The sequence below is a fragment of the Gossypium hirsutum genome, chromosome A08 (genome assembly GCF_007990345.1).
Source record: "Gossypium hirsutum isolate 1008001.06 chromosome A08, Gossypium_hirsutum_v2.1, whole genome shotgun sequence".
Lineage (NCBI taxonomy): Eukaryota > Viridiplantae > Streptophyta > Magnoliopsida > Malvales > Malvaceae > Gossypium > Gossypium hirsutum.
This window is the reverse complement of record NC_053431.1, coordinates 6,288,134-6,305,453: the sequence shown is the minus strand read 5'-3', so window position 1 is coordinate 6,305,453 and position 17,320 is coordinate 6,288,134. Positions and strand designations below refer to the sequence as shown.

The 17,320-nt window shown below is 33.6% G+C and overlaps 1 protein-coding gene and 1 pseudogene across 2 annotated transcripts; one reads left to right on the top strand and one right to left on the bottom strand.

The window, feature by feature from the left end:
* The window catches only part of LOC121204986 (protein SPIRRIG-like), a 19,023-nt pseudogene extending 8,178 nt beyond the window's left edge, over positions 1–10,845 (bottom strand).
* Positions 10,846–13,809: 2,964 nt separating this feature from the next.
* LOC107954101 (glycosyltransferase BC10) lies at positions 13,810–16,789 on the top strand. 2 transcript variants are annotated; one of them, XM_041075743.1, is made up of 8 exons: positions 13,812–14,431; positions 14,949–15,047; positions 15,165–15,265; positions 15,372–15,443; positions 15,545–15,635; positions 15,722–15,802; positions 16,234–16,293; positions 16,369–16,789. In XM_041075743.1, the coding sequence occupies exons 1-8, from the start codon at positions 14,048–14,050 to the stop codon at positions 16,558–16,560; spliced, it is 1,080 nt and encodes a 359-aa protein (XP_040931677.1). In that variant the 5' UTR covers positions 13,812–14,047; the 3' UTR covers positions 16,561–16,789. The 2 variants fall into 2 exon arrangements, with proteins under 2 accessions (XP_040931678.1, XP_040931677.1); XM_041075744.1 differs by lacking the exon at positions 15,372–15,443 and having other exon boundaries at positions 13,810–14,431.
* The last annotated feature ends 531 nt before the right edge of the window (positions 16,790–17,320 follow it).

Sequence of the window (17,320 nt, the reverse complement as noted above, 5' to 3'; positions counted from 1 at the left end):
AGAACACCATCCTCTTGGAGATAAAGCTCCGCAAAGAAAGTATTCTCATCATTTAATGCACTAACAGAAAATATCTGGAGATTATGTTGGTTATGATGCTGCCCATTTGAGCCACTTTTCCTCTTTGAAGAACCAACTTTGGCAGGATCAGTTTCTTTTGCTTGTTTTCTCAAAAGTTTTGAAACTGAAACCAACAAACAAATGAATAACCAGCAGCGGGAGGCCAAGATCTTTCTCCCAGAGACACCTGAACAGAAGCATGCCCTACCTTGCTCATGTCCATCTCAACAAATGGAGCCAAAGAAACATTTTCCAAGGCCATATCTTCCATGAGAATTAAACTCTCCATCATATCAATAATTGCAAGACCACATTTCATCCGCCTCATTTGCAGAATACATCTCATAAGTGCTCGGAGTTCAGATGTGGACAATCTGACACCAGAAACACAAATTTCATTTCAGAAATAATATTAAATGATCAAACTCACATCAATTGAGGAAGTAAAGTTATTCCTAGAGGTGACCAGAGGGCCTACCTATATGCCCCCAAAACCTCTACAATCTTCAAAGCACAAGAGAGTAGCGGTGATGAACTTGAAAGGAAGGAGTGAATCATCTCCAGTAGAAGCTCAACACAACCTAATTGCATTGGAAAAGCAATTAGTAAAATCAATGTCTAACATGGAAAGGGCATAAAGGATATAGTATATTCTATCTCACCAGCCGAAGTGAGATTCTCTTGATTGAAGGGACCAGAATGAGCAAGCTTCCCTATGAGGTCCAGCACTTCTAACTGCACCTTAGAAGTAAAAAGCAACAGTGAACGAATCAGAACTTTAACAGCACCAGCATTATATACTCTTCCCTTATCAAGATTAACCAAGCCAGATGGAGTGGTAAAAAGAAAACCAGTAGACTCATTCCCAGCCACATCTGCTGACATGACACCCTCTGATGTCATGAAAGGTGGAAGAACAATTTCAAGAGCAAGTTCCAACAATAAATGTATCACTTGCTTCTCATGATCCACACACAGCAAGCCAGATTCAGAGAGAAGATCATAAAATGTATGTGATGATATAATAGCATGCAATTTTGTCCTATTAATGGCATTACCACACACCCCAGCTGTCATAAGGCGCAATAAATACGTGAACAGTTTTATGTAAACTAACAAAGAAGATTCTTCTGAGAGCCTTTCATCACCCTGAAAACTATGAAGGGTGGTCAGAAGAAGAGAAAATGCAGTGGCATCACCAAAGACTCTCTGAGCTGCATTATTTACTCCCAAAATGCGCCACAAGGCTCCCATCACATCACATTTTGCATCACTTAGAAGCTTGTACGAGTATCCTGAAACACTTGTAATCATTCCACTCTTCAAAACTTCAACAAGTACTCCTAATTCTTCGGGATGTTCCTGGATAGAAACAAGCATCCAACTTTTGATGAAAAAAGCAAAATAACAGCTCCACATATGCAGTTCACTAATGTAAAATGTAAAAAGGAGAGAAGAAAAGTATTATTGGATATAAGATATATCCAAGATTAAACTGATCAAACTGAAGAAGACACATCTTAATATACCTGCATGGTATCTTCAGTGATCAAACATGACAATGTCCGGAGGACCCCAGGACGATGAATATTGGAGACCAGGAAGGGAAGAATAATGGTCACACCATTTGAAGATCGGAATGAAGCTTGGTTGGCTTCAGCTTTCTTTAGTAATGAAACCATGCAATCCCAGGCAACAGTAACTGTACTGTCAACTTCAAAAATAGGAAATTTCTCTGAATTAGATTCCATAAGCTTGGGTGAAGCAATAATGACATCCTTATTGTCCAAGTTTTTCTTGAGAGATTTCCTCTCCAACTGGCCATCATGACCTCCATGTTGGTCTGGACCCAAAAGAAACTTATGGTGCCCCAAGTCATCTAACAGCACCTCCAACACACCTACTTCTCGTAGGACTCTCTTGTATTGTTGATCAAAGGACAGGAGCTTTACAAAAAAAGAAAGGATCGTGAGCTTTAATTCTGATGTGATTGGTTGCTGTAATAAGCAACATAGGGACAGCAGTTCTTGCTCAGGAATACAATTCACCACAGTCACAGCATATTCAAGAATTTTCAAAATTATCTCTTGCAAAGAATAAGGAAATCCAGCCATATTTAAGATAAAGAGAGGAACAGTCCTCAGTTGCTGGCACAACATATAGTTTTCAAGATGACTTGAAAATATTTTAAACATTCTGTTTAGCACTTCTGCCTGCAGATCCCTGCCGTCTGCTTTGAGAAAAAGGTCTTGCAACATCTGAATAGCTTCAAGGTCTTTAACTTTATTATTTCCCAGTTCCCAAATTTCATCACCAAGCCTGTCAATAGATGATGTTCGGCTTCTGCTATGGCCACTGGCCTTGGTGTGAGAATATTTAAAATCTTTGTCTTCAGCAGGACCTGTTTGAGCTAGGCTAACAAGAACATCAAGTAGCCTACTCAAAGTGGGAGAGAGATGTTCAGAAGATGGGTTCTCTTTTCCCCTGAAATCGATTTCTTGTACAACATCAAAAGCTTGAGTACTATTTGGACCACTATCTTCGTCATCCTGATGCTCCAAATGAATAGATTGAATGCCTTGATTTAGTGGCATTGAGGAAAGAACTAGAGCAAATTGAACAAAAAAGTGATAACCATGGGCATTATGTATATCTTCCCTAAGCCTGATACCACCAGCCTCTACAAGTCAAAGTTGCAAGATATCAGCAATAACACAAGACAAGGAAAATAAAGAATCATCAAATAGAAAAACATCTAAAACAATAACTGACTCAAAAGTCAAGAACACAGAACTTATGATACATTAACAAAATCCGTTCACTAATCATTGTCTTCTTAAAAATTTTATAATTCAACAAGGGGAAATTATGAAAAAATAACCTGGTCTATAGGACAATTCCACACATTGAAGTAACAAGTCCACAATCCCAGCAGTATAGGCAGGGTCCCCACAATCTGGATTAAAATCTTTCACAGCCATTAGAAGAACTTTGATCTGCACAGATGAACAGCATGTGAAACAAATGTAGGACATATTTGAGCAATGACAAGGCAAAAGGAAATAATAGATTAAAGAGATACTTGGAAAATTAGATTTGCTACAAGAAAAAAAACACAAAATGACAATTAGAAGCATGGTTGTGTGGTGAGCATAAGAGATTTACATTGCGAACTAAAGGTAAACTTAGGCTTCAAAAGGCATGCCTTAACTAGCGTCTTAAATGCAGAAAGGCAGATGATATACTCCAGGCTCCAGGTGAGATGAATTTGGACTGTTTCCATCTATAGATCATATAAAAGAATCCACAAAAAGCAAAATAGAAAAGAAACTTCACACTCAGTGCAAAGGCTCCTCAAAGTAAAAATCTCTCTCACATAGTTCACTCACGGCATCTTATCAAAAACTCCGTTCAAGTGCAGAACAGAGTAACTAATGAACCAAATCCATCATCTAAGATATCATGATCAAGAAATTCTCCATATCATTTAATAAAATTTATGCAACAAGGTGCAGCTATAAAACAGTAAGCATGCAATAAGAGAATGACATTTAACGACTATACTACTGAAAGTCTGAAACCATGCACATAAGGTTCAGAAAGGAAGTAACCAAAGAGAAAGAGATAGGCCCTCCAACTGTAAGATCTTCTCAAGAGAAAAGGACATTTTCAAATAGTTACTGAAGGTTTAACTCCTTAAGTTCTATAAAGTCCTGTGTTCAAATAGACCACAACAACAGTGGGAGTTGATCCAGTCATTATTATTTTGCCCAGAAGGTATCTCCCCAATGAGTCAATGTCTGAACCACCATTAAACTGAAAAGAAGCCAACTAACAAGGAAGCTTAAACACTAAAGCAATGAAGTAGCTACTTGATTGAATTATCACCATTACTGGACTCGAGTTTGATGTCCAGAGGAAAACACTTGAGGAAGCATTATATTATTTTATATGCACAATTCCACATTATTTTAATACTCAAACCATCCTTCGAACTCCCGAAAAAAGTTACCATAACTTCTGCAATCTCAGCTGAAACAGGAGTCTACCCTCACTAAAATGTACTCCCCGATATTTGGCCTAAATTAATGCACAAATCTCCAACTTAAACATAACTAGACTTCCGCCTTTGCTTTGCCACAGATTTTATTTTTTAGTGCCTTGTTTTAGTTTATGTTTCAAATTTGAGGAACATACAATTTAATGACAAGGTTATCTTTCTTTTCTTTTAAAAACAAACAGCATGTCTATTTTTAAAAAAGCAATAGACAAGCACAAGACCTACCCACAAGCTAGGCTACGCATCCCAACCCAAAGGCTCACCTCATATTTGGAAGCACTTGGACAAAAAAATTAGACCTGGAAAACAGGTTTGGACTATAAAAACAGTCAGGGCCTTGGTTCCAACATTCAAGGCTCAAACCTAGACCAACTTGTTTTTCAATTATGTATTATTGTTATGTTTTTATATAATCATATCATATAAATAAACATGTAACAATATTATAGTGTAAAGTACATAAGTTGCCCATGTTCTAAAAAGTTGAAAAAGAAAAAGATTAAATTGTTATATATTAAATAAAAATTAACTTTTTTTTTAAATGAGACAATATGAGCGAGACTAGGCTATCCATTTACAATTACGGACATCATAAAGGGAACATATATATCAAATTACATTAAAATTTGACAATATAATATCTTTTCAAATCAAAAAGAAAAGTACAGACTGTAGGCAAGACCCAACTGGAATTAGTCTCCAACTAATTGATCTAGTCAAACACACAACATAATTCTCCCGCTTTCTAGGTATTTTTTTTAGAAAGAAAAGGGAGAGAAGCAGCAAAGTAGAGAAAGAAAGAAAATGAAAAAAATGAGATTTTTTTTCTAGGGCTCTTTCCTTGGTCCCTTGGCATTTCTCTAATAAAGTTAAACCAAGCAAGATTTTGGTAAAAGTAGGCAAAGAAAAAGGGAAAATTGGTTGTCCAGAAAAAAAAAGGAAAAAACAATAAAAGAATGGAAGCCAAATTGGGGTGCCACATGGACAGCCCAACTTATTTGTAGATTCCTATCATGCTACCTATATAATTCTTCACTGTTCCACCTCAAATCAACTGTAAACAAACCTCAAAGGAAAAGAAAAAAAACATGTCCTAATCACTAAAGCACAGGAATCTAAATTTCAAAGAAGGAAAAAAAAAAAAGACATCCAGCAAGCAACCCATGTTTTTCATATATGCTCTTAAAATTATCTATGAACGCATACCAGATGGTGTTTGTGTATGTATTTGGCAGTACTTCCATTATCATTGGCCAAAAGAAGTCCAAGGATCTGGAAGAAAAAACAAATTATGAGAACAACAATTAACAAACAACACATGAAGCTCATAAGAACCTCCTTCAAACTGGTTATTAACATTTATATAGTAAAGCCAAACAAGCTACCTGCATGGCATGTCTATGAAGTTGTATGGTATGCAGCGAAACTAGGCCTTCCTTATACCTAGAGAAGACAGTTACAGATCCACTGGCAACCATCTGAAATAGCAACATCAGAGAATCATCCTCAATCAAACTCTGTGCTGCTGAAGGATGGCTTGCTAATGCTTTCATAATATGCACCACACTTCCTTCTACCTGAATGAGTAGCAATAAGTTTATAACCTGAACAAAATATCCGACTTGTGTACAATAAAGTAAGATAGAAATAAAGTTGAGATCCCCAAATAGGAAAGAACAGATGCCTAATCAAATGAAATTTTAGAAGTATAAAATAGTCATAACAAAAAAACAGGTGAATAGCGTGCAATAATAACTCTTCTTTTTTTCAATGTTAAGCAGTGACAACAGGGAGAAGCACTAACATGCATATGCCTAAACACACGCATCACATACACATAAATATAAATTCAACATATGTAAAAAAGCAATTAGAAGTTCAAGGAAGCCAAGAAAGAAAACTACCTCAAGTCGACGGGCTGGCCCAACATCAGCAACTGAATCCTTTCCAGCTAGCATTGATTCCTCAGAATCAGTAATTTTCCACCCCTGATTGGCTTCATCGGGACTCAAAAGAGCATTCAGTATATGTATAAGACAACAAAATATCCCAGAATCAAGGAGAGATTGTTTATCAGTAGGCTGCAAACAACAGCAACAACAGAATAACAATTAATGGTGTTTAAATATCAGAAAGAACAGATTTTAGAATGCCAAGTGTGATGTAAAATTATAGAAGTACCATTCAAATTAATCATATCACTTAAAATTCAAAAGTAATAAATTCAAATATCATTACAGGTTATAGTATCTATCTTGTGGTGGGAGAAATGAGACAAATTTGTTCCAAGTAAGAAATACGATGACATGATTCCATCTACAGAACACCAATTAAGTCAATAAAGATTAATGAGATATACCCCAGAAACAAGGAATTCAACAACAGCCAACAAATTTGAACCTGGACAGAAGCCACCCTGCAGATCAGCACACATGAATGTAACTCCAAAAAGAAACCCACAAACAATACAGTCATAAATATATTGAGACATAAAGCGCTTGGATCCCAGAGGCAAACCTTGTTATCTTCAGAGAAAAACTGTAAAACCTTCGGTATATCCAAAGATCTTGTTTTGCTGCTAATTTTTAACTTTTCAATATCTGTTACAAATGCTCTTCCCACAACAAAAGAGAATACATGTGTTTCTACTAACCTGTAATTAAAAAATTTTCTTAATATTTATCAACAAGCTGAAGCTGGAGAAAGACAAAAACCAGCAAACATGTGAAAAAAGACAAGCAATTTCTGAGAAAATAACTCTATGGCAAACAGTAAGGGCAGGAATGATCTAAATAATTCATACAAAAATGATAAATAATTCAAATGGCACGAAGAAATTGATTAATTGACTATTCTTTTATGAATTTAAGGCAAAGGCTGATGAAATTTTCAAATACTTCAAAAAACTAACTATAATTACAACAATCCTCACAGGAAGTTAATGTTTGGAAGAAGAAAATTATATCAACTAAACAGCCAGTGTCAGCATAGTTTAAGTAGTCCAATCAGAATTCAGTTACGTGGTATGGATCTTGGCTAATAATAAAGCCAACCGCATCATAAATTTAAAAAATTGAAGAAAATGGAAGATGAAAACCATTCTAATACCAGATTAAGTCACAACAAGATTACAAGAATGAAACAAAAAGCATGACTAAATATCAAGAGATGCATTGAACATAAATATTGGGAGAAAGTATCTTGATACACATATTTCAGAATACAACTAACTCTACTTTGAAACATGACAAAAAAGTTATAGTATTACTGAAGCAGAGTTTCTAAACACTCAAACAAGTAGGAGGAGATTGGACAGAACAGAGCCACTGATGGCAGCAATACTTAACAATGTGAAAGGATACAAAAAGTTCTTGCTTATATCAGAAAAGACTGAAAACCCCAGAAAAAATATTGCAGACAAAATAAACTATGTAATATTAAGAAAACAGAATCAAGGATCAGCATTCATACTGGGTGACTAATTGAGCTACACTAGCATGCTGCTTGACTAATCTACAAAAGGCATCTACAGTTAAATTCAAGGCCGCTTCTTTCTCCTGCAAAGACAATACAAACATCACTGAAAATCAATATGGTACATAAAAGAGTGCCAGGAACTAAAATATAGATGAGAAAGAACCTTTTCAGAATTCGATGATCGGAACTCTTCCCAGAATCTCTTGAAGTCCACTTCCAATTCATGTTTATCTCTGTTGTCACAAGAAGAAATAAAAGTAGAGTCGCTCAAAAGAAATGTCTCATCCATACATAGAGCAAAAGAATGGGAGGCAGAGAAAATAAGGCTCTTCGCCATAGTTTTTAAGTTTAGAAATGTATTACAAATAAATGGAAACAAGCAAACATAAAATCAAATCTAGTCACTTAAATTACAATAAAACAGACGGGAATTATGAGTATAATCATATGACTAGATATTGCAAAATGACAAAAATAAAGGTATGGTACAATAAGCAAAAGTTGAAACCTTATTTTAAACATCAAATATTTTGTCTCATATCCAACACATTAGCAAAACAGATTAACAAAAGGAATTAGCTTTCTGTTTTGCACTGTCACACATTTTCCATAGAGGGAAAAAGGAATAGGGGGAAATTTCAGAACTTGATTGTAACTAAAAAGCATTCCAAAATTTGTTATCCCCGTTAAATATGATATTAATGTGCTATTTATTACAATCCAAACCTACAATTTCAGGAAACATAACACCTATGCATTGCTAAACCAATCCTCCACACTATTCCAATCTGTAAACACAAACTCACACCTAAGACTGATTTCAAAATTGCATCCCATTAGATCATTACACAATAGGTTTCATCTCATCCCAAAATTGCGACGGAAGGAAGTTCACAAACATGGATTTCAGAAGTGAAACACTTAAAAAGAAGAAATAAAGCAACACACAACAAAACTTCAGATCTCAGGAACTCAAACGACGAAAAGATCCCCACCCAATTGATAGAGAGGTCGCATTATTCCTATTGTAGGTTGTTAACAGCTGTACAGGTACAACTTTAACCATGCGTAACATTAGGAATTAATTCCACTCCGCCATGTAATCTATTGTAATGTGTAAAAATAGCTAATACTAAGCTTGTGTCTGTTTCACTAAAAACAGCTTTCAGAAAATGATTTCTGGAAAATGAATGGATTTTCTGGAAAAGCTAATATTTCATTTATCCTTGCTTAATTCCATATAAATGTGAGTATTTCATTTATCCTAACCCTGATGGTAATTAGTGCTGTTGTCAACTCTGTTGTTCGCTGCTGTGTGATCACTGCAATCTTGCTACTTTTCACTACTGTCGTTAGTTGCTAACCAGTTGATGGTGCCAAGTAGTTGTTGTTGTTTGTTTGCAATGTTGGTACAGTAAGTGCTGAAGCCCCATCTAAGCTTTAAAGACTTCTTCACTACCAATTTCAAACTGCCAAAGGAAAGATGTGATGGGACTAAAGACCCTTCAAAACATTTGTCCAATATAAAGAATACATGAATGTCTTCAATGCTTCTGATGCATTGAACTGAAAGGACTTTCCCATGACTCTTAGAAAGCAGGGGTGAGGTTGCTAGTTACCATTTCATTTTAGTACAGGTATCTTTTTATTTCACTTTTGCTTTACTGAGACTTTTGTTTTATTTCAATTATGTGGGCTTTTTTAAGTCCTGTGGGCTGTCTTCTCATTTGGGCCCCTGCATTTGGTGGGCTGTCTAGTCCAATTTCGGGTTTTGCACGTGGGTTTTGCTTTTTTTGTTAATAAATAAAAGACTGAATCAAAAGTTTCTGTGACTGAGATGATCTCAGTTATGTTTAGGATCACAAAGCATAAATTAAACGGGTCTTGGATAAGGGAGGATGCACGATTATTTCTACAAATCTGAAATTCCATTATGCTAAGGTAATTGGTCTAATAGATCATTGTGAATTTGTTAAAGATTTTATGGATTATTTAGAATTCCTATATTCTAGCAAAAGGAAGTTCACTTATCAACTCATTTTGCAGATAGAACCCCTACCTAGCTTTAGAGACTCCTGAAGGATCATTTTTAACTCACCTCTTTTTGCTATTCTTTTCCCTTTTGTTTGCTTCAATGTTTTCGTTTTCTTATGCTCATTTAGTGGAAAAAGCCATCCAGAACTAACCTTGCTTGATTTTCCTTATTCGTGTCCAACCTTATACAAATAGAGTAAAATCACCAATGCTTGCCTCAAAACTACACATTGCCAACTGAAATTAACTTCATTCATAATAGCACATCAAACAGAATCGAAAAGCTATTCATAACTGAATTTAAACCTTTAAAATCCAATTTCTTGTAAAGAAAGGTAACAAATCTTAAGAGCATATCTCATCGGAGATTATTTTATCGAAAACATAAATGGACAGAGAAAGGCAGGCACTATAACGGAAGTTAACTTCTAATTCACGAAAACAAATTTGAAATCAAGACAACTGCAAGATGGAAGGATTTTTTTTTCCTTAAAAAAGAGTGCGCAACTATGACTCTTAACAGTTCATCTGATAAATTGAATCATCTTAACTGGAGGAAATGCAAGCAAGGAAAAACTAAAATTAATTTTAAATAGAAACATTAACTAATGAAAATAATAAATCGAACCTCGAAGGAGAGGGAATGTAGTCGAAGAGATACGAAGCATGGGCATCGCGATTGGAAGATGATGATGATGACGACGATGAAGAAGCAGTGGCAGCAGAGGAAGCAGCAGGAGCTTGAGTTAAACCGACCTTTTCTTTGATGTCCTTAAGCAATGATATCCATTTCATCGTTTTCCCTTTCGATCCTTAAAACACTTATATGCGTCTCCGTCGACTAATCCGCCACAAGCACCAGGTCCTTACCTTCTAGAAATTTCGTCTAGAAGGACCGCATTCCACCTCCGTCTCGATTCCTCCAAGCAACAACAGAATTGCAAAAACGCCACAACCACAAAAAATCAAATCAAAAAATTCAAATTGGAAAAGGAAAATTAATTATAAATTTTAAAAGAAAATCCAGTTAGCTGAAAAATATATATAATTTGTAATTAACGGATTGATAGGAGTTAGGATGAAGCCTGAAAGTGGAAAGGGATCTGCGATTAATCTGTCCCTTTTTTTTTTCTTCTGTTTTTCCTTTTTCTCGTCTTAATTTTTTCTTCTATTTTCCGAATTTTTATTTATTTTTTATTTTTTCCGAAGAAAATTTAATTTTTTTTCTTTTTTCCTTTTTCTTTTTCTTTTTCTTTTTTCGAATCCTAAAATAGAGGAGCGATAGCAATAAAACGGGACTTTCGTTAACATAAATAAACGCTGATTACGTTCGTTCAAATTAAATCTGCTTTATATATTCTCTTTAAATGATTAAAAAAATCAAAATAAAATCGGTTTAATCATCACCACTGCATAAAGTTTAAAAAGTATTTATGTTTTTTTAAAGACATTATTTTCAAATAAGCATAAAAATAGTTTTACCTCTAATATTTATTTTATTTTTTATCCTTACTTTTTACCACAATAACTTTTAAATTTTAATTAAATTGTTTTTTTATGAAAGAACTAACTAAATTATTAAAATATTAATAAAATTAACATAATAGCTCATGTACGGCCAATATAGTAACATAAATACTTTATTTTCTAAAAAATTTATTAACTTTTAAAATTTTGTTAAATTTTTAAATATTTTAATGATTTTTTGAATTATTATGAATTATACATAATTGTCATATGAATAATCATGTCAATATCATTAAATTTTTAATAATTCAATTTATTCTTTTCATCTCAAAAAAAATTAACTAAATTTTAAAGATTAAAACTTAATGTAATAAAAAAATACGAGCCAATTTGATAAAAATAAATAAATTATTATAGGCTAAATTTTTCATTATTTCTTAAAATATAATTCAAAGAAAAGAAATCAAATTTTTAAATATATTTTTCACTCTTGTGAATGTCAAATAATCTAATTTTGTTTAAATAATATGATTTTCATGGAAATTAAACGAATAAGAACTTTATTAAATTTTGTATTATTATAAATATAAAATATATTATATGATAGGATAATCATTTTATTTCTTCGAGATCGAAAGTAGTGCTATGTTCCACGTCAGCATCACAACATAACTGTTGCATGAAAATTTAATGATGATTTTATTTATAATTCTTCAATTTTTTTAATTTAATGATGATTTATTATGTTATTACAAAAAATATTATTTCATAATTTATTAGATATTTTTTTGTTTAATTTAATGATGATTTATTATGTTATTACATCAAATATTATTCCATAATTTATAAAAACTATCCTGATTCATGAAATAGCTTATTCAACATTAAGCTTAGTTAATTTTCACCTAAATCAACAATACTCTTAATATTTCTAAGGGAATAATTATGGTAAGACACGTTACACTCTCAAGAAAAAAAAACTTAAGTTCAAATCATAGATACGTTATTACTGGGAAGGACAGCATCGAACAAAGATCGTAAAATGGACATAAATAATACTAAAATAGAGTTTTTTTATGTCTTAACTATTTTTATTTAAAAATTATAATTTTATTTAAGTTACATATATTAATAATTTCTTTATGTTAATTTGTTGTATTTGTGTATCCGCATTGTCTTCATACTAATTTGTATTGGTTTTTATCATTTATTTATTTTTTGCATTTGTTAGTGATAAACTTTAAACAAAAATATTTATGATTGCATTTGGTTGTTGCTATGTCTCAATTAATCTCCTATGTTGCATATTTTATCATAGTGATTTAATTTTGCATATTTTTATTTTGTTTAATGTATTATTTTTGTGTTTTCATGTTATTTTTCATAAAATAATTTTTTTTTCATTAGTTCATCTCATTTTTTTTCTTTATTAAATTGTTTCATTAATGGCTCCAACAAATTACTAAATCTTAACAGAAGTTACACAATAACATAGGAAATAAATGAAGGAATGAAAAGTTGATATCTAAGCCTAATTCGTTGGCATCTGGAACCGGCAAAGAGGACAATAATGGCTCTGCTTCAACCACTTCTCGATGCAATCGCCATGAAAAGTATGAGAACAAAGGCATCCGAGAAGCATAAAACCCAACCTCCAGCTCCTCCAAACATATCATGCAATCTTCTTCATCTCCAGCTTCTACTTTGACCATCTTTACCATCTCCTTAACCAATGACTCTTTAGTCGGAACCATACCATAGTTACTGCTTTCAAACTCCAATGCCGATTCAGCCAAAGCTCTTCCCATCAAAACCCCGTCACTGTGAACGTGAAGGTGTTCCACAACGGAAGCTTGTATCACCGATCGCAAGGGCAAGACTTCACGATTAGTTCCTATGCTACAAATCCCACGTACAAAAATTTCATGAACGAAGTTGTGATAAGCAAGGGAGGCCGTCTTGATTCGGAGTCTTCTAAACGTGGGAAACAGAACTTGGTCAAACAGGTATTGGTTTTCCATAATGTCGAGCTTGAAACGAAAGGTTTCTCGTAAGGACGCATGGTTGGTGATGGTGGAGATGTCTGCTAAGCAATCATGGTGGACGGATATGAAAAAAAAGTCAATGGTTAATTCAATATTGATGAACTGGGAAGCAATATCATGAGATTGTGAGATGATGTTGTCTTCAAAAGTTTGCTGGTGAATGATATCATACTCGTATGGAGTTGAAGCCATTAAGAAAAACTTCAGAAACAAGAAAGCTTTAAAGCAACCAGAATAAGTTTAAACTTGAGAAGAAGGAAAGCTTAAAGAAATCAGATTTTTTTGAAGTTCCTAACTCTCGTAATGCTATTTTATAAGATGACAATGGCGGTTTAAAAGTATTGGGTTAGAAAAAGGAAACATCATTTGTTAAAGGGCTATATTGCAAATATACCATGTATTAATAACTCCTAATACAGATGCTTGTTTGGTTTGGTGTATTGGCTAAGCCAATACACCCCTAATCGGTGGGCCCCACCTAATACTTCACGTCGTTTGGTTTGATGTATTGGTAATACGCATCTAATCCATTACCTTCTTAATCGGTGAAATCCACCGATTTCTATTCCCCCTCTTTGCCCAGATTAGCTACTGATTGAGCATCACCTCCCTGATTTGCCCTCCCCCCATCCCCTTGTTTCTCTTCTGTTCCTTCATCCGATTTCTTCCTTATTTCTTTGCTTTTGTTTTCTGCCGATTTCCTCCCAGTCCATTATGCCTCTTTGCTGCCGATTTGTTCCCTCCGTTTCCTTTCTTTTTCACCTATGGTTTCTTTTTACAGATCACATTACATTGATCCATTGAAGAATCTGGGGTTGGTTGTTGGATACTGATTGATTACCTTGAGGAGGAAACTGAAACAAAGGAGAAACACATGAATATAGAGCTCTTTTGTTTATACTAGATGAAGGTAGCTAAGGAGTGGCGATTAGGTAGCATGGGTGATACTAAGATCTTGCCTGGATCTCGCCATCGCTCTCCTTTGAAGAGGCCAATATGGATTATTTTAATGGTTTCTTTTGTCAGCCTTTTTCTAGTTTGTGCTTACATCTATCCACCGAACAGCGATGTTGCATGTTATGTATTTTCTTCTAGAGGTTGCAAGGTCCTTACTGATTGGCTTCCTCCTCCTAAAAGGGAATTAACTGATGAGGAGATTATTTCACGGGTTGTGGTTAGGGATATTTTGGATACACCTCCTGTCGAATCCAAAAATCCTAAAATTGCATTCATGTTCTTAACTCCAGGTTCATTGCCATTTGAGAAGCTTTGGGATATGTTCTTCCGTGTAAGTTTTTTTTGGTTGTTGTTGCTAGTTCATTTTTCCCTTCCGTGATCTAATGTCTTCATATTCTTCATGGACTTTATTTTTTATTCCATTAAATCTCATGGTTATTATCCTTAAATTCAGGTTGGTCATTTTACTAGTTTTTGTGTCCAGGAATTGCCTAATATGAATGAGAGCCATATGTATTTCATTTTAGTAAAGAACATTTCCTTTGTTGATTGCCAATGCAAATATGTTAATGTGTATGGCGAAGGTATTAGTGAAATCAATCTGGCTTATTGTGAATTGATATAATTGCTAGGGTGGAGGACAAGGCAATTCCCTGCTTTGTATGATTCAGGATGTCTGTATCAATTCCTTTTGGTTATATCGACTGTCTGCTCAGTCTGTATTGTTTCTGTTGAATTCTTGCAGAAAGGAATTCTAATAACTTTGTATATCTTTTTCTGCATTTTTGGTTTTTGAATTATAATAACCATGTATCCTGATAAAAAGGTTTGCTCAATTTTCTTGGCAGGGTAATGAGGGAAGATTTTCTGTTTATATTCATGCATCAAAAGAAAAACTAGTGCATGTGAGCCCTTACTTCCTTAACCGGGAAATTCACAGTTCTCCGGTATGTTTCTTAGATCAAATTTTGTGGTTGAGCTTTGCTATCTGATATATGACTACTTCAACAATTATTGTACGGTTAGTTTTTCTATTGATCTATTTATTGACACTGAATTTGCAGGTTACATGGGGAGCATTTTCTATGGTTGATGCAGAGAGACGATTATTGGCATATGCTCTAAAAGATCCTGATAACCAACATTTTGTTTTACTCTCTGACAGGTAAAATATAGTTCGTGTGATTAACACCCCCGCCCCTCCCAAAATATACATATATATATTTACTTGTACTTTTACCAAATCTGAAGTATTGATGGTGACATTGCAGTTGTATTCCATTGCATAATTTTGATTACGTCTACAATTATCTAATGCATGCTAATATGAGTTTCATTGACTGGTGAGTAGAATCTGAGAGTATTACACATACACATACGCATAATGGACTTTGTTGCACCATTTCCCTTGTTTGAAATTTATCCCACCCACTTTGTTTGCCAGCTTTGTGGATCCTGGACCTCATGGAAATGGCAGGTATTCAACACGCATGTTACCTGAAGTAGAAGAGAAAGACTTCAGAAAGGGTGCACAGGTATGTGTTAATTGATATTATAAAGTCTCTTATGAACTTATACAGTGTCTTGTTGTAGCAAGTTTAAATCATTGAATTTTATGCAGTGGTTCACAATGAGGCGGCAGCATGCTCTGCTAGTCATGGCTGACAGTCTTTACTATTCAAGGTTTCGGGATTACTGCAGGGTAAATTTTATTAAAGTATTCTGTTCTCGTTTCGAATTTACAGCAGCCTTGCATTCATTGATGAGAGCGTTGGTTCACTTTTATTTGTTCCAATTTTAATGATTATTCTTTGTATTCACCATTTCGACTATAATGTTGAAACATAAGAAGAATTAATTTTAGGTGGCCTAAGTGTAACTTCTTTTGGTACATGATGCCAAAAGTAGCTCTTAACAATTGCTGTTTATCGAAAGCATTACGTATCCTTACTATTGTCTGTTAGACTGGTCTCAACTATCCTTATTGATGTTTATTTCCGTCATTTTCTAGCTTAACTATTAGCATTAGCACTAAGATAGTATTTCTAGCTTTAACAAGGGCACAAAATGATAGAATTTGTGCCTAAGTTTATGTTGCTGACATTCAGTCATTCACGTTCTTGATTATAACAGCCATTTGCGGATGGCAAAAACTGCATTGCCGACGAGCATTACCTCCCAACCTTTTTCAATGTAAGAATCATACTCTGCATCATGTTTTTCATACATTTCACTTTAGCTTCTTTTAACGCTTGTTCCTTTTATCAGTTGGTTGACCCCGGTGGCATCGCAAACTGGTCAGTAACGCGCGTTGACTGGTCTGAGAGAAAATGGCACCCTAAATCATACAGGGCACAGGATGTTACAGAGATTGCTTTTTCCCTTAACTTGTGGAATGGACACATGAAGTTGGAGGTTATTTTCAATGGCAACTTTGGACAGTATTCGTTTTCCTGCTAGATTGGTGAGCTATTTTGTTTGAAGTGAAGAATCGGTTTCATGGAAGGCCAATTGGAGTTGAGAGCAAGGTGAAAGAGATATTGTATCCGCTTGAATTTCTTCTATTGAATGCTTGCTTTATATTTTTAGTTGAAAGTGAGATATTGAGGCAGTACTTCCGTTTAATTCAGAATTGTTGTAAATTCAATCGAGTTCTTGATGATAATTCGATATGGTTATGTTTTTTTTATTTTTTAGAGTTCAATTCTTACTTATTAAATTTTATTAGTTATAATTATTTTAAATTTTATTAAATCATATATTTTAATTAAAATATATTTAATATTAATTATTTCAAATTATCTTTTATAGTATCATATAATATATTATGATTTGAGTAAATTCATATAAGAATATTAATTATTAAGAATTTTATTAAATTATATATTTTAAGTATAATATATTTAATAATAATTATGTTTAAATATGATTAAATTATTTATTATTCATATTAATAATCTTATCAAAATTTAAATAATAATAACAATAATAATTTACCAAAACAAATTTCTGGTAATTATTAAGAATTTTATTAAATTATATATTTTAATTAAAATATGTTTAATAATAATTATGTTTAAATATGATTAAAATATTCATTATTGATAATAATAATCTTATTAAAATTTAAATAACAATAACAATAATCATTTACCAAAATAAATTTATGCTAAGGGTATTCTAGTCATTTTAGTTTTTTTCACTATGCTATTACACCTCT